At 41.1% G+C, this 20,481-nt stretch overlaps 1 protein-coding gene across 1 annotated transcript in view; it reads right to left on the minus strand.

Moving 5' to 3' along the window:
- Positions 1-20,481, minus strand: part of prkdc (protein kinase, DNA-activated, catalytic subunit) — a 34,022-nt gene extending 13,541 nt beyond the window's left edge. The window contains exons 1-57 of the mRNA XM_062379415.1: positions 20,308-20,481; positions 19,045-19,121; positions 18,856-18,960; positions 18,654-18,728; positions 18,379-18,487; positions 18,173-18,285; positions 17,639-17,738; positions 17,371-17,426; positions 17,124-17,154; positions 16,882-17,039; positions 16,329-16,475; positions 15,950-16,114; positions 15,651-15,819; positions 15,255-15,304; positions 15,019-15,141; positions 14,689-14,838; positions 14,361-14,470; positions 13,784-13,943; positions 13,500-13,586; positions 13,269-13,388; positions 13,007-13,166; positions 12,814-12,923; positions 12,287-12,374; positions 11,990-12,153; positions 11,696-11,848; positions 11,253-11,360; positions 10,523-10,749; positions 10,238-10,332; positions 9,849-9,951; positions 9,523-9,656; positions 9,157-9,387; positions 8,487-8,713; positions 8,197-8,405; positions 7,880-8,012; positions 7,515-7,673; positions 6,908-7,111; positions 6,639-6,827; positions 6,354-6,458; positions 6,067-6,234; positions 5,764-5,891; positions 5,360-5,567; positions 4,990-5,168; positions 4,742-4,910; positions 4,521-4,586; positions 4,377-4,440; positions 4,006-4,154; positions 3,686-3,826; positions 3,402-3,521; positions 3,150-3,293; positions 2,797-2,948; positions 2,102-2,233; positions 1,741-1,852; positions 1,367-1,488; positions 1,115-1,264; positions 761-934; positions 441-539; positions 105-315 (exon numbers count right to left, since the gene is read on the minus strand). Coding sequence (XP_062235399.1) covers positions 105-315; positions 441-539; positions 761-934; positions 1,115-1,264; positions 1,367-1,488; positions 1,741-1,852; positions 2,102-2,233; positions 2,797-2,948; positions 3,150-3,293; positions 3,402-3,521; positions 3,686-3,826; positions 4,006-4,154; positions 4,377-4,440; positions 4,521-4,586; positions 4,742-4,910; positions 4,990-5,168; positions 5,360-5,567; positions 5,764-5,891; positions 6,067-6,234; positions 6,354-6,458; positions 6,639-6,827; positions 6,908-7,111; positions 7,515-7,673; positions 7,880-8,012; positions 8,197-8,405; positions 8,487-8,713; positions 9,157-9,387; positions 9,523-9,656; positions 9,849-9,951; positions 10,238-10,332; positions 10,523-10,749; positions 11,253-11,360; positions 11,696-11,848; positions 11,990-12,153; positions 12,287-12,374; positions 12,814-12,923; positions 13,007-13,166; positions 13,269-13,388; positions 13,500-13,586; positions 13,784-13,943; positions 14,361-14,470; positions 14,689-14,838; positions 15,019-15,141; positions 15,255-15,304; positions 15,651-15,819; positions 15,950-16,114; positions 16,329-16,475; positions 16,882-17,039; positions 17,124-17,154; positions 17,371-17,426; positions 17,639-17,738; positions 18,173-18,285; positions 18,379-18,487; positions 18,654-18,728; positions 18,856-18,960; positions 19,045-19,121; positions 20,308-20,470 — 7,755 coding nt within the window. The 5' untranslated portion in view covers positions 20,471-20,481. The remainder of the gene's footprint in view (positions 1-104; positions 316-440; positions 540-760; positions 935-1,114; positions 1,265-1,366; positions 1,489-1,740; positions 1,853-2,101; positions 2,234-2,796; positions 2,949-3,149; positions 3,294-3,401; positions 3,522-3,685; positions 3,827-4,005; positions 4,155-4,376; positions 4,441-4,520; positions 4,587-4,741; positions 4,911-4,989; positions 5,169-5,359; positions 5,568-5,763; positions 5,892-6,066; positions 6,235-6,353; positions 6,459-6,638; positions 6,828-6,907; positions 7,112-7,514; positions 7,674-7,879; positions 8,013-8,196; positions 8,406-8,486; positions 8,714-9,156; positions 9,388-9,522; positions 9,657-9,848; positions 9,952-10,237; positions 10,333-10,522; positions 10,750-11,252; positions 11,361-11,695; positions 11,849-11,989; positions 12,154-12,286; positions 12,375-12,813; positions 12,924-13,006; positions 13,167-13,268; positions 13,389-13,499; positions 13,587-13,783; positions 13,944-14,360; positions 14,471-14,688; positions 14,839-15,018; positions 15,142-15,254; positions 15,305-15,650; positions 15,820-15,949; positions 16,115-16,328; positions 16,476-16,881; positions 17,040-17,123; positions 17,155-17,370; positions 17,427-17,638; positions 17,739-18,172; positions 18,286-18,378; positions 18,488-18,653; positions 18,729-18,855; positions 18,961-19,044; positions 19,122-20,307) is intronic.

Raw genomic sequence — 20,481 nt, forward strand, 5'->3', positions numbered from 1 at the left:
GAAAAAAAAAAAAATGGAAAAACACAATCAACACATCAAGTGTCAAAATCATTTTGATCATTCAAACTGACCCAGAGAGGAAGGGAGGAATAAATGCTGCCTACCTGGAAGGTGCACTCTGACAGAGGATACTCAAACATGTTTCGTTGGAAGTCAGGACTCTGGCTAGTCATTTCCAGCAGCAGATTGGTCACCAAGCTTAAGAAACACCTCTCTATTTGACACGAGTACAGGGAGCGAAGGACCGTCAACATTCGTTCAAGGGTCGCAGTGGGAAGACGCTTCTCCTGACTCCAGAAGTTCCGAACATAAAGCCTGAAAACATAACAGTCAGAGACATTATATTGTGATTCATGGGGATCACACTTCCCTGCACAATATAAGAAAGGATGACATAAGATGAAGACAGTGACATAACAGAAGGTGAAGTGGGTTCTTACTGAAGGCCTTGGTTTTCATCAGACAGTCCCTGAAGTAGTGTTTCTTTGGCTGCATTCAAAACCTCGACTGAGATGTTGTCTTCCATGCTCTCTGCATCACTGGAAGAATAAAGATACAGTGCAACATTAAATGTAGACTTTCAACAACACTACGTCTCTCACAACAGATAAAAAGCAATATAATAAAAAGCTGAAGCCAAATTGATGCCATTTTGCAGCAGAATTTGCACCATTTCCTAGCCTTGCTTGCTAGTTTACACTTTTACATCAACGTATCGATGATGTTCATAACAGCAGGATGTGGGATAGGAAGTCCCGACCTGTAGTTGTCCTGGATCCACATGAGGATATCGTACATCCTCTCTCTGCACACTGGTGATGGATGAGAGACAAAAGACATCACAGCTCCCAGGAACTCCTGAAGCTGAACTGGAGTCAGCAGGCCAATAATCTTGTGGATGATATCCAGACATGTTCTCTGTCTTGCTTCATCCCTGAGGGAACAACAGCAACAGGCAGAAACATGATCTAGCACGATAAACATTTGTTGTTCCAAGGCTAAAGAGGGAGGATTAAACCCTAATGCATTGTTTAGCCTGACAGGTTTCATCAGTTCATAGATTAAAAAAACCTGCTGAAAATGTAGATGAGGGTGATCAGGAGTCAGAACCTACCTGTTACCCATCATCTGAATGAAGCCTGTGGTTTTTAGCTGCAGAAAGATGTCTGGGATCACGTCAGCTCGGCTCAGCACACACTCCAAACAGTCTGTCTTTAAGATGCCGTGCAACTTTGGCAGCAGGAAGAACACATGACTGACAAACCTGAAAGGTAAAGCGTCTGTTTAAGCCTCTGGCAGGGACAAAATTAAATATACATTAAATGACAAACATGATTCATATTATACAGTCGAAATACAAACTCACCCATCCATAAATGGGGGGAAATGCTTTGACACTTTGTTCAAGCAAACAATGAACTTGTCGTCCCTTTCCGTTCTTCTAAGATTTGTTATCTTACTTGCAGCAAGACTGATGATTTGATGTTGCTGAAATGAGAATCAAAACAAAGAGAACATTTTGTCAGGTTGTGAAATTCAGGAATAAATGCAATGAATTGAAAAAACTAATATATAAAGATAACACTTGCAGAGAATTGTATCACCAACATACACATCAGCTGAATTTATTCAAGCTTTAACTTATGATTAAAAATATTTTCCAAGTTAGATATTTTCTAGTAAAGGTTGCTTTTAGTCGTCATCAGATAAAAAATAAAAATAAATAAACTAAGCTCATACATTGTCCATTTCGGTTGTATTCTTCAGGATAAGGCCGATAATTTCAGCAGCAGCTGAGTAGACATCTTTGTACCGTACAAAAGACAAGTTGTTGGTGAGAGACTGGATGTACCTGTAGGAAAAACACCAACCATAAATGATTTTGCATGCTCAACAAGATGGCAACAGCTACAACAAACCCACATTTGTAAAGAAACCATAAATGTGTGGATATACTGCCACTCTCCATTTCGATTGATGGCCGTGACCTGAAGGTGCAGCTTGCAACTTTAAATAGTGACAAAATAATTTGTAATTAAGAGGGAAATTAGGGATTCACAGTGGACTACATGCAGTCATTTAGCTGCCCTGTGTATTTTACCTCTCAAACTCAATTCCACACGAGGCATCGTAAGCAGGGAGGTTGTTGGCAAGGATGATTCCCAGAAGCTGAAGTCCAACCGAGTTGTCTTTGCTGTTTGAGTCGGTGCCACAAAATCGCTCGAATATCAGACTAGAAAGAAGAGAGAGAGAGACATGGATTGGTTCATTTCCATTTTGTAAAGAAAAATTATTAATTATGAGTGATACCAAATGAAGAAGAATCATAATTTTCAACTCTGCCCCTTCCTTAGATTGACTTAAAGGTGGAGGCTGAAATGTCCAAAAACATTTAAAGACTATTATTTCAGTTTTTTCCTAAGGGATGACATACAATTAAAACTGAAAACAGAAGCAGGTTGAATTCTACTTCTTCCATCAGACTGTCTTGGGGATTGTTCAGAATGCCTTATATTTTTTATTAAAATACTTTTTTTAAATGCATTTATATGTATTTATTATCTATCAATGTTTAAAATAATTTTCATTGAAAATAGTTGGCAACACTGGATTAGGCACAGGGTAACAAAGCAGAAGTAGTGAGTAGCCTGTGGACCAGAAAAGATGCATCCAATCTTGCCTATTTTTTCTTTCAGAGTTACACAATGACAACACAAGTAAACCAGTACCACTCGTTTGCCTCCTCTCTGTTGAACTACGGCCACAATACAATACATGTGTCATTGAGAGTATTACCTGTATGGCACATGCAGACAGTCCTTCCAGCACTCTACCAGAGTGCGAATGATCTCCAGGTTGTGTCGGAAAACAGCCCTCTTGGTGTGAAAGCTGTGCTTCATCAGGAACTCTAACAGTCGGTTTGCAAGCACCTCATCTCTGGGATTACCCTGAGACAAACAGTACTGTTATGATCGTCCACTAGTGATAATTGGTAATTTCATAGGGTAATACAATGTAAGAATGAAAAAGGAAATTGGTTATTTTCCTAAAAATGTGCCACATATAGATATTTCAATCAGAATTAACTGAAGTGCAGTGGATTTGTTTTCGTATGTTGGAATGTGAGTGTAGGAAAAAACTTTTACAACCTTGGGACTGGTCAAACTTGTCCAAGAGAGCACTGTGACCACAATATCCACCACCATGAAATGGATCCCCTGTCCTCCATTATTTCCAGTGACAACGAGCTGCAGGAGCGGCCCCAGCCAGTGCTTGGCATATGGTCGAAACACCTGAGGAGACGCAAAGTCCAAAAAGTTAACATACAGGGAGACATGGTATCATCATTTTTATTTAAAAAAAAAACTGTATAGTCTCAGAGAACATATTAAATCATTCACCTCCTCCGTGTTGATGAGCAGCTTTGAGATGAAGAGTCTGATATTTAGAGGTGTTGCTGGATTTGCAAGTTTTCCATGTAGAAATTTCATCCATGGAGGAAGTTCACTCATCATGTTTCCCTGTTTAATAAACAAAGAAAAAACCTTCTGAACACAGAACAGTCACCATTCATATTTATAGATGATTATTTTGATGAGAGAAAATACTAATGTGATCTTCTTTATTTCTGTTCAATAAAAAGAAAGTTCAAAAACCTGCTTTGCACTTTTTCAGTACCACTGACCTGTTCAACTTTTGGAGTGATGTTGTTCCTTTGCATGTGTCCAATAAGAGCAGTCATGGTCGCCATGCATTCATGCTGATTCAGCTCATCCATTTCTAGATCCACCATTGCATCCTGGGAAGAATTTGTTTCCTCTGTCTCCTACATTTATGGATAAGTTATAACTTCAGCTTCATTGTGATTGCACAGTGGGGAGTATATATGAATACGACAAAATGAAATGAACACACTAAGATATATACGTCATGTGCAGCACATAGAGTAAGTAACTGCAGATATTAAGTGTGGGTGTAAATATGCATTCAAAACGTTAGACTAACTGTTTTCGCCACGGTTCGTCTTTGTCCTTCTGGGTTTTGAGAGCTGAAGGAAAAGCTTTGGACACCGGTGGAGAAATCAAACTGACTCATCTCCTCACTCAAGCTGCTGTCGGCCATGTAAGACTGGGAGGACAGGTAAACTGGTGCTTCTAAGGAAACAACAACATAAAAAACACAAGAGCACGTCACCAACTTAAAAAAAAATGCTGGTGTGAGTCACGGCAGTGCGATCTTTGTGTCCTACTATCTAAGTCAGACCGATCACATCTTATTTCCTTCACTCTGCACAATGTGGGGTTGAGTCAGAGCATGCTGTAAAATTTAAATGTTACGTGCTGTGTGACAAAGACCACCGAACTCTTAGTTCATACCTCCATTCTCCTCGCTCACTTCTTTTCGAATCATGATGTATTTCTTTTTTCTCTCAAGTGGGACCTACATTGATAAAAAACAGAAAATGAACAAACCACGTCTGGAACTCAAAGACAACTGTTACACACACCAATAAAACGTACCTCAATTTCAACTGGAAAGTTATAGGTCCTTTCAACATCAATGATATTTTCAAGAATGAACTGATTCTGTGCAAGACAAGAAAAAAAAAAGGAAAATGGTGAGGCATTAATCCATCAATCTGTTTCCACTGGTGAGAAAACATGAAAGTCCTTCTTTAGATGAAGGATAAGATTGATTGGAGAGATTCCGATTGAAGTGGGTTGGAAACAATAGTCCGTACCTTCTCCAGTTTCTCACTGAAGAGGAAGCCTTGGTAGAACTTGGCCTCACTGAAGCTGCAGCTGATGACGGCAATGGCACAGTTGTACGCAGCACAGTGATGCTGTCGCCTGAGTTCAAGGAGCTGAGTCTCACCGGCCATGTTCTCAGTGAAAGCTTCAAAACATGACCTATAAAATACGAGAGCCATTAATCATTTTACATCACTGTCGTGTCGCTTCTAATATTTCAAGTAACCAGGAGTCGTACTTGATCAGTGTCTTGGACAACTCATTCCCCTCGGTTTTGTCCGAGCCACAGTACGCTTGATTGATGCGGGATTCCTTGGAGTAAACCTCTTCTTTGGGAAGCCGACAATACAGTAGCTCCATCAGCTTGTAATAGCCGATCTTTTTCAGCAACTGGATCTCAAATGTTGATTCAGTTATCTGAAATGAATACATAAATTAGCTTATTATTGAAAACAAGAACAGATTAATAGCAGAATTGTAGGACAGTAAAAGCAATGATTTCATAGTTACCAGAGTGAAGGTAAAGGATTAATATGGATTATCTATTTTATATCCTATTAATAATTATCTTTATCTCTTCAAATGAATCCTTAAATGTAGGAGCGAACCTTGGTGAAGCGACTGAGCAGAAAAGCAATCATGTCACTGATATTTGCCACAAAGAAGTCGGTCAGGGCTTTGGTGCTGCAGTCAGAGGCCAGAGGCAGCACAACCCTCTCCATCATGGCCTGCAGCATGGAGCTCACAGGGACATCCCCCTGCTGGACCACCCCATACACTGCACAGAGCAGCTGCAGCTGTCGCTCACTGCTCGATCTAATCAAACATCGAAATACACCAAGCTAAATTGTCAATGTTGTCCATCTTTATACACACTCTATATTGTATATGGACATCTACAACTGCACTTGATAACCATGATAACTTTATCATGGTTAACCCATCAATTCCTAAATGCCAAACCTAAACTCACATGAATGAAAAATAGCTGTGATGTGAAGGCTTCACTTACCGCTTTGCAAGTCTCTGGAAACAGGTTTGGAATTGCTCCTCCATGATGTGTTTTCTGTCTCGACACAGAATCCCTGACATCAGTTTGAGCAGGAGTGGACTCTGAGAAAGCTCCAGGGCATCCAGCAACTACAAGGCAGACATTTTAAGTTTGTTATCTTCATGCAAAATTATAAACGCCAAATCATGTTGAATCAAAGAGAGTTTTGTCTTCACCGTCTTTACCTATTATCTCTAATGCTGACTCTACACTTTACTAAAATTGAATGGTGTCTGGCTGGTGTAAAGCTGTTTCACACTTCACCTTTCGAATACAGTCCATGTAGTTGTTGCGGTGAAGCGAGCCTTTAGCAAACTCATCGGACTGCATGGGGAAGTGCGACACCACCAGGACGTCAAGGGCTCGCTGCAGTTCAGCAAGTGGCTCCTCCGGGAGGGTTATGAAGAAGGGCAACACCAACAGGGCCTGACTCTGAACAAACACAGACATCCAAATAAAAAAGCGTATAGTTTCATATTTCTACTTCTTAAAATTGTTCAGCTAATTGAAGTGATCTAATATACTTTACCCTACTGTACCCTCTCAGTTACCTTGAGGTTCAGTTGCAGATTCATGTCAACCAGCAGCACAGTGAAAGTGGAAAACACCGGTCTGAAAGCTTCATGGTTTATATTGGAGCAGACCGACGAGTCAATCTGATGTAAAAAAAAAAAAAAATCATACAAATTATAAAACTAATTATGACAAAGTTTTTTTTTTTTTTTTTAAATAATGTTGATTCTTATGTTTATGACTCAAGTGTGTTAAGTCATTTCTTTACAAGGAGGCTTTGCTTTGCTCGAGGTCATCCAGGAGTAACTTCATCTTCATCATACCTGTAGGAGCTTGGAGAGCAGTAGGAGAGTAGCGGTTTTGCTTTCTGGAGTGGAAGACTGTCCTTCCCACCATGGCTGCAGACTGCTCCACCTTCTCAGCACCTCTTCCACCAGCTGCTTTCCCAGAGTTTTCCTCACAGAGCGCTCTCCAAAGCTGTGGTCCAGCATGCCATTCAGCAACACACTCACCTGATGAAATACAGAAAACCATCCATCAAACACCGTCTGAAACCGATTTAAACGTGTGAGATATGATGAGGAAGAACTACCATGCCGGGATTTTGGGAGGAAGCTCTCATGAGGCGTGGAACTGTGGCATCGCGGCTTCTCAGCAGCTCGTCGTTGATAGTCATTTGGAAGAGGCTGTAGAAGTACTCGCCATGTGAGAAGCTCAGGAAGCTACTGCTGTGGCCTCCAGATATTGGAACAGAGAGCATGATGGTGTTCAACAGCAAGTCCACCAGCTGCTCACTCTGCAGGGAATGAATAATGTACAACATGAGTCAGCAAAACTCCAGAGAAAGAACCACTCGGACTTGGAGGAAGGTGTTACTTTGGTCACATATTGGGTAGTGAGGTTATCGTTTATTAGATATGTGTGATATTCAAAGAGGTTTGGTAATTTATCAAGAATGAGAAACAATGGTGAGCATGAGTTCTCCTTACTGCTTATTAACTTATATTTTATTCTAATATTATGTATTTTTCCTCATTTAATTAAATATTTAATCTCATAATATTACTTTTGAAAACTAAACTACATTATAAAATCTCAAATTTTTTCATATGGCCCAAAACTCTCCTTTATTAGTAATATGTCAATAGTCAGTCAACAATAGATTTTATCAAACCTAAGCAAAGAGTGGAAGCACTGACCTGTTCACTGAGAGAGAAGGAGAGCTGAAGCAGACCATCTGCTACCCTCCTGGTGTTTATGTCCATGGATGGAAGGGCCTTCCTCTCCTCACCTGGTGCTATGCCTTTATACACCGTCATCAGAAGACGGGACCCAAGAGACTTGGCATAGGCTGGATCCTTTAAGAATGACAAACAGACATAAACGTATGGCGGCTACGTGAACAAAACAAATACTAATATATTCCAACAGTACACAAGTCAAAAACATAGCTTTAGGTTAATAATTTCAATGGCCACGAGAAATGAATGACATGATACATTTGGACAGCAGAAAATATAAGACAAATATTCAGCTTATTGTGGGGTTACTTAAGGATAAATACCTCACTGTGCAGGATGGAGCTGAGGAAGCCGGCTTTGTGGATTTGCTTACAGGAAGACAGAAGCATTTCCATCTGGCTATGGAGGCTTCGAGAGCCTAAATGGTAGAGGTCCACGGCGCATAACTCCTCCACACTATGGAGATCATTAAAGAAAGTTTGAAGGAGAGGAAAAACTGATAAGTGCTGTCAATAATGGCAGAAGTATCCATGATGATGGAGGTTTCAGAGAATTTTATTGAGTGTAGTGTCTCAGTAGAAGACAACAAATAAGGGGTTTTATTCACTCAAAGTGAGAGCAATAAAAGGGATTTACAGACCTTTTACGTGAGATCTTTGTCCGCAAGCTGCTCTCAAGACGAGCATGGTACGTTGAGTTCAGCAGGGCATTAAGCAGAGGAACACACACTTCTGGTAAGTTCTTCATTACTTCCACATCGGCCATGTTAAAGCCAACAGCGGATGGCTCACACACCACCAGCGCAGTCAACTCAAAAAAAACTTCACAAAAGAAATTTTGCTCCAGAAACTGTGAATGAAAAAAAGGAAATAAGTGACAAAATAATTTTTTTTGGGGGTCTGAGCAAGTCTGAGCATCTTAAACAAATACCTTCCAAAACTCTTGGTCTCCTTTTACAAGAATCATTGTGGCAAACTCCAGCAGGCGAACAATGATGGTGCCCTTGCTGTAATTGTACTGGTCAACCTCTCTCGGGCTGAAATGAGTGCTCCTCCTGCCAAGAGGGAAACAGCTCTCTGCTGCCGCCAGTTCATGGGTTGCCAGCTCACTCAAAAAGAAATTTGTCGCTTTCAGAAAACTTGACTCGTCTTTGGAGCCTTGGAAATGGAGTGAAAATGAAACATTTATAGAGATCACAGCACGGCCCACATGGCATCAAAAGAACTTTCATGTTAGTAAGGCAAGGCAATTTGAATAAAGGCACAGAAATACATTCAAAACAACACAATTAAAGAATACACTCACATTAACAAGACAAGCAAGAAAATAGTAAGTTAAAGATTAAAAATGTCATTTATTGTTAGCAACAGCAAATATCAAAGCTGGATGGCTTCTACGAAATTTTGTGAAAGGATGTGGTATGTATCAGAAAAGAACCAATTAAATTAAGATTATTTTTAAAATATATTTCAAGATCTTGCGGAAAAATATCTGGCATATTTACGAATGTATGCAATTTGGTTCAGCCTGATTCAATTTAAAAGTAGCTTATAGCTAGTTAACAGTATAAAATATGACGTCTTGCACAAACAGGACTTACTAAGCATGTGTTGAAGCTTGATGATGTGTAAGTTGATGAATGTGTTGTAGCAGTCCAGGGAGGCTAGCAGAAGGTCCATCCACTGTAGCGTGGCTCTGACGCTGAAAGGGCCCGTCAGGTCCCTGAGGGTGGGCTGGGAGAGGAGCCCTCCACCCTCAAACCGCGAGATCAGGAAGATTACGCCGTGATCCTTTAACATGCCATCCAGCCACTGAGATGGAGACGGCTTTGCTGTGTTCAGACATTAACAAAGTCAAATGTAAATTCAGAATAGCAGGATCGATGACAGTGTTCTTTATCCTATAATCACATCTATGGTGATATTGGTTTTCTTTTCATGCTGTAGCACTGTGCAGGGTTGCTCACCTGGGAGGAGAGGAACAAACTCATAGAAAAGCTCCATGCATTTGTGGCGACACTCGGCCTGAGGGCGGCCGCACTGTTCCAAAAGCCATAAAACCACATCTGACAGAAGAAGCTTTTCATCAGGAGGGAAGCCCCTGGCAAACGAGAGAAATAAGAGAAATATGATGGGAAAATCTCACATCTATTTGTCTTATCATTAACATTGCTACATGAAAAGTAGTGCTGACTACTTGATTGAATTTTAATCTACTCTATCTTGTAATATAGCCCAAGTTATAATGTAAGTTAACAGATAAACTGGTTATACATGTACACAGAGGACCAACCTTGGGACACGTCTCTTAGCGTTGTGCTGATTGAGACTGAGGGCCTTTTGTTTGATGATTCTTTTGATATGGTCGATGGCACTTCTACACTGCTGCAGTGTACCTGAGGATGGAGGAGTGGCAGAAGCAGCTTCATAATACATTTTTTTATTTAAAATGAGTAGACAATTGCTGCATTATTTTCCTTTAACTACAATGAAAGCTCAATTAAAGCTTCAGGAAAATTTAGAAATGTAATAAACCGGATTTGAATTACACATATCATTGTCAAAGAAAGAGCTTCTTTTGAAGGTAAAACCTTGATAGAAACAATTCAGACATATTACATCAATCCATTTGTCAAAGATTTTGAATCTATCTCTTTAAAGCTGAAGTGGAAAAACAGTTACCCATAGAGCGCTCATCTGAGTGTGCAAGAGCCAGACTTTCGATGAATATGACCAGAACTTCGAAGACAAACTGCTCCACTAAGGATTTTTCCTCCCTGCAGGGACAGAGAGACAGCAGCTCTGAAGAATACATTAGAACACCACATCTTTGTAATATGGAGCCATTTCTCTAAAGATCCTGAGCTAAATCAGCCATCACTAAATATCAGCAGGAATTGAATTAATGGCAAATAGGTCTGGGTTGGATGAAATCTAAGTATCCAAAGTAACAAAACAGGATTGTACCTGAAAAGTCTGTAGATGCTGTTGAATGCTAAAGCAGCACCGAGTCTTTTGAACCCGTTGGGGTGGAGTGCCAGGCTGTAGATCCGCTTAAACAGGGACTTCATATTAGTGGGGCTCTTCTCCTGCTGCTTGGGGGTTGTTTGTTTGATTGACCATTTGACAAACTCCTCAATGCAGCAGCCGCAGAAGTCTCGCAGGGTACTGTCCATGGGGTCAACCACACCATCCTGTGCAAAAGACAAACAAACAGGTGAAGCAGAAAAGGTCAGTTAAACAACCAACAACATGTATACTTCAGATGGTGGAAAGGAATGTAGGGGTCCTGAAGGAGCGTGAGATCATGAGAGTTATTGCAGTCATTGCCGTCACACTTCTCATTGTTAAGGTTTTTATCGGGAGCCGAGATAGCCACAGAAGTCTCCTCCTCTCCAAATAAACCCACTAAATAAATCCCGTAAAAAGTGTTAAAAGTCAGTGATTCTCCGATGCTGTTAGGCTGCGAGCTCTGCTCTGATACATATGTTTTATTTTTATGTTGGAATTATAATTGGATTAAAAAAGTATTTTCATTCTTCTGGCAGACAAACACAACCTTAGGAAGTTGACCCTCCCTTGATAAAAAATTATCAACACGGGTCAGACGTATTTAGTCATCGTGATGAGAAAGTTACAGATTTTACCTTTCATTCATGTTTGAAAGTTGATCCTAAATTATTGAAACAAGCCTTACCAGTATGGACTCCAGAACAGCTACTGTGTCTTGGCTTTCAAACTTCTTGTTGTTAGTGAACCAGTGAATCAGCTGCATGACCAGAGGTTCAAAGAGCTGTCTGGTTACCTGGAAGAAATTTACAAAGATGAACTCATTACTTCAGCCGGGGCACATCAGAAGCTTCCCCTGTGTGTTTATTAATTTGCTTGTGTGGAACTAAGATGAGCACCAACTATTTACACATGAAGCTGATATGTCGACAAGTAAGTCTAACAATTACTTTAGTTTGTGTTTAAATAAACATACAGCAGTAAACTCACTGCATCAAAATTGAAAATGGTAAGATCCAAAGTCCGTGTCATCACAAAAATTGCTTTAGGTATTAGAAATAAAGGCCAATGACATTGAAAAACATGTTCTGACCTGTGTGAACTGAAGTAAATATCTATGAAGGTACCTACCTGATCGACATCACAGGCCAGACGCAGCAACACAGGAAAAAGCCTCTTGTGGAGCTTGTACATTGGCGACAAACGATTCTTTACCTCCACCATCTGGGCACTCTTCCCAACCATGTAGACCACCAAGCTGTGGAGCAGCTCACACGCCGCTACCTGCATCAAAGATCAGACCGACTGGATTACAATATTCACTTGGTTCTATTGTATGATGTGTAAGTCTCTATCAGATGTTTGCATCAAATATATTTTGTGAACTGCCTGACTGTGGAAAGTGTCTGATTTTAGATGACATACTTTGGTTTGTCTGTCACTCGTGGACAGAGCCAGTTCACTGATGCGAGGCAGAAATGGGTCGAGGTAGATGAGCGGCTTCATATCGGTGAATGGAACCGCAAAACTCAGCCTATTCTCCGTGTCCCAGGCCACAAATTTCTTCATCATTTCCTCTGATGAGACCACTGAATGCCAAAGCAGAGACATCGGGTCAACAAAAACAGCCAGCGTTTCAAAGTGTTGTTGGAACATCATGGAACAAACACACAAAACGTCATTGTACAAAGTAATGACAAGGACGGCTGTGTTAGTTCTCACCGGTCACAAGGTTCCTGTTCAGCTCTCCTCCCAGGTGGCCGAGCAATTTCACCACCCTCAGCCTCACCATGACAATAGGAGCATCTTCCTGCAGTCAGATACAAGTAACAAGTAAAATACAGTGTGCTCACAAAACATAAGGCTACTGCACTAAGATCAAATCCTGAAGAAATTACTCCTGCAGGAACCACCCAGTAATTTCTGCTTTGTGTAAACCATGCATTCATTAGAAAATTTGGTGTTTGCTTAATGGACCTATGTGAATACAGTACATTATCCTTGTTACAGTATCTGCAACCAAACTGATCAATGAATAATATCTGTAAGATTTACTTTGACTTAGGGTTTTATTTATCATTTTATTTCATGTTGGATAAGCTGAATCCTGAGGCTGGCCAAACACTTGGGTCTCCTATGCTTCAGTCGTTGGCATCCTTGGAGCATCACTTTATAAACTTAAATACAAATTTAAAAAATAAATTCAAACTTACTTCTAAAACAAAATACTGTGATATGTTTTCTGTTACCGTAGAGATCTGTTTGGATTGCTTGAGAAGCCTCGTCATCACTTTGCTGTATCCTATATCACTTTTTGAAGACAAAGAAGACATCACCTCCCAGTTGCTGTCGTCGTTGTCTGAAGTCAACAACATACAAATCAGACATTAAACCCATCAGCCTACCAAAGCGCTTGAGCATCTGTGACATGGAATGGCTTACTATCACTGGTGGTGGTTTTCAGGTATCCGTCCAGAAGAGGGAGGATGTTGACGTAGCAGGGCTGCAGAGTCTCTAGAGGAATGTGGGAGGACCAGTCCTCAAGAGCATCTAGGGCTGCGTTGGCCAGAGGAGGATGGCTCAGACCCAGTTTCAGAGCCGCCTAGATGACAGATTTACACACATATTTATGTTTGAGTCTGCATTCAACCTTATGAAGCTTGGCTTGTAAACACACGATAAAAAAAAAACAGGAGAATCCCACCTCAAGAGCAGGACAGTAGGCCTTGATGTCCAGAGCTACGATGTTGTGGTGCAACGAGAGGACGAATGTCAAGCAGGATGACAGCAGCTCATCTTTGCACTGCTTCATTCTCACACACACCTAGTAGGAAACCACATGTCACTCACATATTCTGCACATTATTTTCCCTGGTATGTCTCTTCTCTCTTAAGTTTCTATGTCAACATGAAATAGGAGAGATAAACTTCCTACCTCTTTTCCAAACTTGGAGAAGAGTGCGAAACAAGCACTTTTCTCTGCGTCGCTTTGGGGGGAGGTAGAGCTACTTAGGCCGACTCCCTGTTCAAAGGCAACATTTTGTAATTTCATTAAGCTGTATATTCAAGGCAAGGAGTGCATGGCAAAACATTATAATTTACAAATCAAATTCTCAAAAAATCTAATGTAATGCACGGAATTTGTGAGAGTAGTTGGGATACACCATTTGATATCCCTGCTAAGTGGACGACACAGAAAAATCTTTGCACTGATATTACCTGGTAGTAATTTATTCTCTTGGCGATTTTCATGGTGACGGAGAGCAGCTTGTAAAAGCCACTGACGAGTGGATTCCTTATGGAATGGAGGATAAGTTCATAGCTCAGGGGATACGTCCAGGAGTGAAAATACTCCACGTGTTTGTTCAGCAACAGCTCACTGCAGAGACAAGAAAAGAGATATTGTTAATGATTCATATATGTATAAGAATACAGGAGAGTTCCAGCACCATAACAATGGGTATGCAAATAGAACTGCAAGGTTCAGTCCTTCTCGAGAATGTTTTAAATATTGTTATTTTCTTGATGTGCTCTGTTATACACAACATGTATTATAAGTCTGTCCATGTCGGGAGAGGGAATCCTAACTAATGGTCACACATACATAAATGCAAAGCGAATATCGCAGATTAAAGTTCTCCAAAGCTGAACTCTGATGCATTTTGCTTCCCAACAAATGTTTTCTTGACCTCCTCGCTCACAGATAGGACGTGAATGGGAGGATAAACATTGTCACAGATGTGAGGTGGTTCCTTCACAGCTAGGAGAGTATTGTGTCATGCTGTGTTACCATCACCTGCAGAACTCAACCAGGTTGATAAATGCTGTGAAGTCCTTGATTTTATTGGGCAACAAATGAGCTGTGGGGTCAGAGGAAGGCAGGATGTGTGTTGTGTCATCCAGGACCTGACAGACAAGGAGGCAAGAACAGGCAGAAAGGATTGTGAGAATTTGATAGAATTGACACAAAATCTTTTAAGATTTCCTTTGTGTTAAAACAATACAGTGCATTCCTGCCACCTGCTGGCTTTCTGATCTAATGTAATTATCAGCTTTTTTTATATGCTTCAATTTCATTATGGGAATAATAAAAAACAAAATATTTTCCTATTCTCCTATTTCACCTCATCGCCTGTTGTCACTTTCTGCACAGATAGGTCCAGTTTCTCCACAATTCTGAGAATCGACTTCACCAACTCGTCGTAAATGAGGCGGCTCAATGACACAAGAGAAGCGTTCTGGGCTTGAAAAGCTCCGTCAAAATATCCTGAATCCTGCCCAGGAAGACGCATAGAAAAAAAGATATGAGAATCAAAAGCAGCTAAATTTAAAGCGCCTGGATTTATAAGTAGAGTTACAGGAGGTGATCCATGTAAAACAATCCTAGATGGCTAAATGAACAGTATCATACAAGAGACAATGACAAACAAATCCTAATGTTTTACAAACTTTACCTTCAAACGATCACAGTCTAAAAGTCCTTTAAACAGACCAAGGTAGTTGTCACTAGATGGAACTTTCCACTTTCCGACTCGAACTTGGGAAGACTGAGACAAATCATTTCCACCTTCATTGTTCTGGGAAAACAAGGACAAAGGTCATAATTCTTCTATCGATCAAAAATGAATTTCCATGATAATAAAAAACAGATCTGTGCATTGATTCCTTTAAGTGAGAAGATGCTTCTGACCTCAGAGACCATGATGGGCTTCGAACAGACTCGTATTAAGCCCTGGTGAACTGACAGAAGAAGAAGCAAAAGCAGATGTTAAGTACCATGACAAAAAACGCATATTGGAGGACTTTGAGTCAGATTTGAAACTTACTTTGAAAAGAACTGTTTCTATTGTGTTTTCTCTAATTTGGTTGGTGGGTCAGACATGTTGCCCAACCAGGAGCAGTGTGTATATGAATCCTGCCGTTTTTAGAAATTCAGTGTGCAGAATGGATTCTCTACAAATGCTGCAACTGCTGCTTGTTGTTTGCAACAATAAACGATGTTGTAAGCCGCTATTCCAAATGTTTCGGTGTAAAAAACCTTTGGCCATGTGATTCAGGTATAATGTTGTCATCAAGATCACCGTACCCACTGAGCCGATGAAACTCAACAGCACAGGTCCTTTAGAGGCGATGGCTACCAGCACTTTCAGAATGGATCTGCAGCAAGTCGTCTGCATTCTCTCACTGAACTGGGGGAAGCTGTCAATCTGCACCACGAGGAGACGCTCAAGGAGGGGTGTGTACACCTCTGGGACCTGAGGCCGGGGACACAAAGCAGGGGAGCAAATGAGACAATCATTAGGGTGCAGTGTGTCTTTCTTCCTCTGGGGTACTGATGCTGTCCGACAGTTGGTCAAAGTAGCTGACAGCTTGCGAGCTTGTTACCTTTTCCAGGTGGATCAGGACACTGGCAATAGAGTCCAGGAAGCTGGGCAGCTGGTAGAAGCTGTCTTCCTCCCCGTCAGACTCCGTCAGGTACATCTGCTTACAGCGCTGAATCAGCTCGGTGTACATCAGGTCCACATCTTGTGGGCAAACTTTCTTACATGGCTTCAAAGAAAGAGAGTTACATTTCGCATCAGATGTCTAGACTGAAACTGAACAGAAGAAGCTCAAAGACAAAACTTTAGTTTGTTCAATGGCTAGTACAGGAAACTAAATGTGAAACAATGCAGATACATGACATTATATGCAAACAACCAAGGGAATTGTAGATACATTTATGTTACTGCAGCAGTCAGAGCAAAGGAGGCAGAGAACATACAGCTGCAAAGAATCCATATCCTCGAATGGCAATGGACAGCTCCTTGTGTGTCGAGTCCATTGTCTTGATGATGCCACAGAACTTCAGCATGAAGAACTTCAGCTTACTTTTGTGCTCCTCTGTGTTTTCAGCCACAAGCAATGCAACCTGAAAATGAATTGTACAAGAGGTGTCAAGCAATGGCATCTGAATTCAGGAATACTTTTACACAGTTGGCTTCATGACCTGTGGTAATGCAGTTTGCAAAAGTGGCCTGCAGTAATTGAGCCCTGGTGAATAAAGACCCTGAAGCTGCTCCACTGCTAATGAACAAAGGGTTGTTAACCTGTTCATTCTAAGTTCAGTGAAGCTCGACTCAGTACATAGAACCCCCGACCTCCGATCATCTGGAGCTAACGACCGAAGTAATATTATGGTGAGCGTTTGGTAAAAATCAGTCTATTGCAACAGCAGCGTACAGGGTTATAAGTTTTACCTAACTCCTGGTATGAACTGGTTAGTCTGATTGTTTACTGTGTCTGAGCCAGTTGTGAACAAGCCTCGGAGTGTTTACCTGTTTGAGGAAGGCCTCAAGTGCAAAGTAACTGGTCTTCTTCATTTCAGCATTGATGTGTCCACAGAGCTTAGACATGACCTCGAACAGAGCCTTGTAGTGATCCATCAGGCAGCTGCTGAACTGGGAGGCGTGTCTGGCAAATAACCTCAGCCCAGCTGTTTAAGACACAGAGTGTTCCATGTTAACAGATCTTAAGGAGGTTTTTGTCTATGTGTTGCTATGGAAACAACGTGTCTTACCAAACGTGACAGCATAACGAGTCATTTCCGTCTACAACAGAAATTGGAAAAAAATTGATAAACAAGGAGTCACAGTCACATTACAAAACATTACATGGAAAATGTTTAAGTAGTCACGAAACCGCTTTAATATGAGTCAATAGGATGAGTCACATGCTCCAAGATTTACGTAAACATAACCTGCATAGCCACAAGAGGAGAATACTAGCCAGTATTCCACCTTTATTAACGACTGGGAGACATTTACCTGTGGGTTGATTGCCTTCTGGGCAAACTGAAAAATCTCTTTCGACGTTGCTGGATCTGCAAGAGACACAACCTTAGATACACAATAATCGTTTGATTTTCATTGTACAAGTTGGATAGAGGAACAAGTTGCACTGCAGCGCAGGCAATGTTTAGAGCGTTTAGACCACATCAGTTATCAGCACCATAACATCCAAAACATTCACATTTGTTTGCATATGAAAAGGGAAGACAAGGCACAGACTCGGGCGAGTGAGAGAGAAACACACCTTCTTCCATGGTTTTAGTGAAGTTGACCATCAGAGCGGTGATTCCTATCAAACATCCAGCAACAACAAAAAGTTTTGGTTCCTTTGTTGAAGACGTCATCTAAAAAAAGAAAGAGAAGAGGTCACAATTTTTACAAAACCTCAATGGAATTCGTGAAGGAGAGCTCATGAGGACCCATGAAAAGAGAATCAGACTGCACTTACAATGCAGATGCATGACGTGGGTCTATAAATGCTGCTACTGTAAGGAATTGTGGAACGACATTATCTCTTTTCCTTTCATAAAGGACCGTTCAGGGATTCTTACGTTAAAGGAGATAAGAAAAGAAGGATAAATGCTCCTTTCCTCAGCCTTTAGAGAAATGAGCAGCTCTTATCAGTGCTGGTGAACATTCCCAAGAAAAACCACAGCACAGTCGATTCCTCTGGCTGTATTAGTTAATTATTAAAAAACACAAAACACTTGATTTTGCCACCAGCTCTTTCCATTTCATTTGATCTTTGATTGACTGATTTATCGTCTGTGCTACTGACCTGCTCCTTCAGCTCCCCCAGGTAGGCTTTGTAGAGTTTGTCGGAGTTGTTTACCATCTCACTGGGGTGAACCTCTGCGAGAACTCCCAGCAACTCGTAGATTTTCCCAAGTACTTTTCCAAAAGTTTAAAAAACATTACAAAAAATTATGATTCACAAACAGAAAATATGTTATTCTCCTCGTGTAATATAAAGCCAGCTCTCACCCGAATCTGGCAGTCTGCTCTTCTGACAAAGCTCGCTGTAGAATTTGTTGAACATTTCACAGATTTTGAAGTTGGCAGCGACACTTGAAGACTTCGAAGTTTGGAGAACCTGCAGAGGGGATTGAACATGATAAGCTCCGACCATTCGCTGTTAACATTATACTCTAAAACGCAGCATCAGATATAGGAAACTCTCTTGTGGAGATTATAGTTAGAGGAAACCCTATTTATTTAAGTCTGCTTACATCATGATTCTCATGTTATAGTACACCGACCTTGATGAGGAGTTCCAGCACCAGAGTCCTACATTTGGCCACTTTATCCTTTATATACACGACCATGCACGTTTCCTGCATGATCGACAATACAAATATTAGAGTGTGTGTGCGCATGCAAAAGTTAAACAGTCAGTGTGTGGTGCTGCTGACTTGTGGTGTGTTATAGTGAGAAGTCAACTTGTAGAACCAGAGAACTTACTTTTATGTCAGTGGCGTAGGTCTTCTCCCAACCTTTGACTCTGGTTGAAACCTTGTCTAAGAACGTCCCCAGAAAACACAGGATCTTCTCTCTGGTGTCCCTGAACTGGAAAATGGAAGGTTTGTGTCAAACACTAGGACTTTTGATTTGCTTTGCATTATTTGTCCCAAGATGTTCCTCGATACCGACCTCATCTGACGACAGCGACTTTCTGAGGGAACTGAGCAGTCCATAGTCTTTGGAGAACAACAGGGACATCTGTAAAACTGCCAGAAGGAATCATGTGTAAATGTTAATATGTTGCTTCTTCATTAGAGTAACAGCACAGCAACAATAAGTCCATCGTCAGAAAATGTATCGTTTCCGTCATTTGACAAAAACAGGTAAGCCAAATATTTTCTGGTTTCAATTTCTCATATATGAGTACCTGCTTGTTTTCTTTTTCACATGTGACATGTTTTAGAAAGTCAAAACACAAAATAAAAACATGCACACAAATTAAAGACATACAAAATGTTTGTTAACATCCAGCATCCTGTTCCCTTGTTTGTTGATTTGTATGATGCATCATGGGTCAGGAAGGAATACCTTGGATTAACATTGTGGGCTTTTTTTTAAACCATTTTCTCTGGGAATATTTATGAGTATGTGGAATTTGGTGGCGCTTGATTGAATTTAAGGGGACTGCTGGTGGAGGTAGGCACTCTACTTCTAGTCGGTTTGATTTGAATCTGGTGCGGGTGCAGATTATATTATAGTTCTACTCCTAAGAAATTGGATTGTTTGGCCTTGTTGGAGGTCTACTCTCAGCGGAGTGTTTTTTAAACTACATAGAATAATAATCAATGGTTCAATTATTAATTATTTTCAGGTTTCATCTCACTATTTCCTGTCTGAGCGGGACAAAACCAACATAAACATCTGCACAATGAAAAAAACAGTTTCACATGGGAATGTGGGTGTGCCGTTTTAAAGACTCGCTTGTTAAAACACTAGGACAAACTATGTAGTTGTAATAATGGTGCAAATTAGTTTCTATCAACAGCCTAGAGTTGCAGAGTAGTTTGTATACGGTCTATGGTTGCAGAGTGCAAACCTGCAGAGGAGCCATGACAGTCTTCTGCTGTGCACTGTGGTTTGTTTGTCAGACTCACGTGGTTGTGATAACACGTTCTGATTGAGCGTCCCCGCCCACCAACTGATGGTTTTGGCGGAAGAACCTGGTGGAAACTCACCAAACTGAAATCACCAAAGTTATTTATCTACTTTCTTTAAGACGAACTAATGCACGGCTCATAAAACTTTTTCCAGCCTCACATCCTGCACCGTGTTCATCACTCATCAGCCACAGAGGCGCGGTTCACCTTAAAACCGACAGACTGTCAATGGAGTTTGGCGCGGGTTCAATGTCCCAGTGAGGAGCGGAGCGTGTGATGAACTTCACCGTCTTACCGAGCTCATTCTGGGCTGTTGTGAACATGCATTCCTGCCCCAGGTCCCTCACTGTGTCGTGACATGTCAGAGCCGCTGCTCGGCTGTCCTCCTCTGAAAGACCTTCATGAAGTTTGAGCAGGAGGGCATGGATCCTCCCGGAGGCTCCACCGTTGGAAGCCATCACCACACAGC

This window comes from Platichthys flesus, chromosome 21 (assembly GCF_949316205.1).
Source record: "Platichthys flesus chromosome 21, fPlaFle2.1, whole genome shotgun sequence".
In the NCBI taxonomy this organism is placed as follows: Eukaryota; Metazoa; Chordata; class Actinopteri; order Pleuronectiformes; family Pleuronectidae; genus Platichthys; species Platichthys flesus.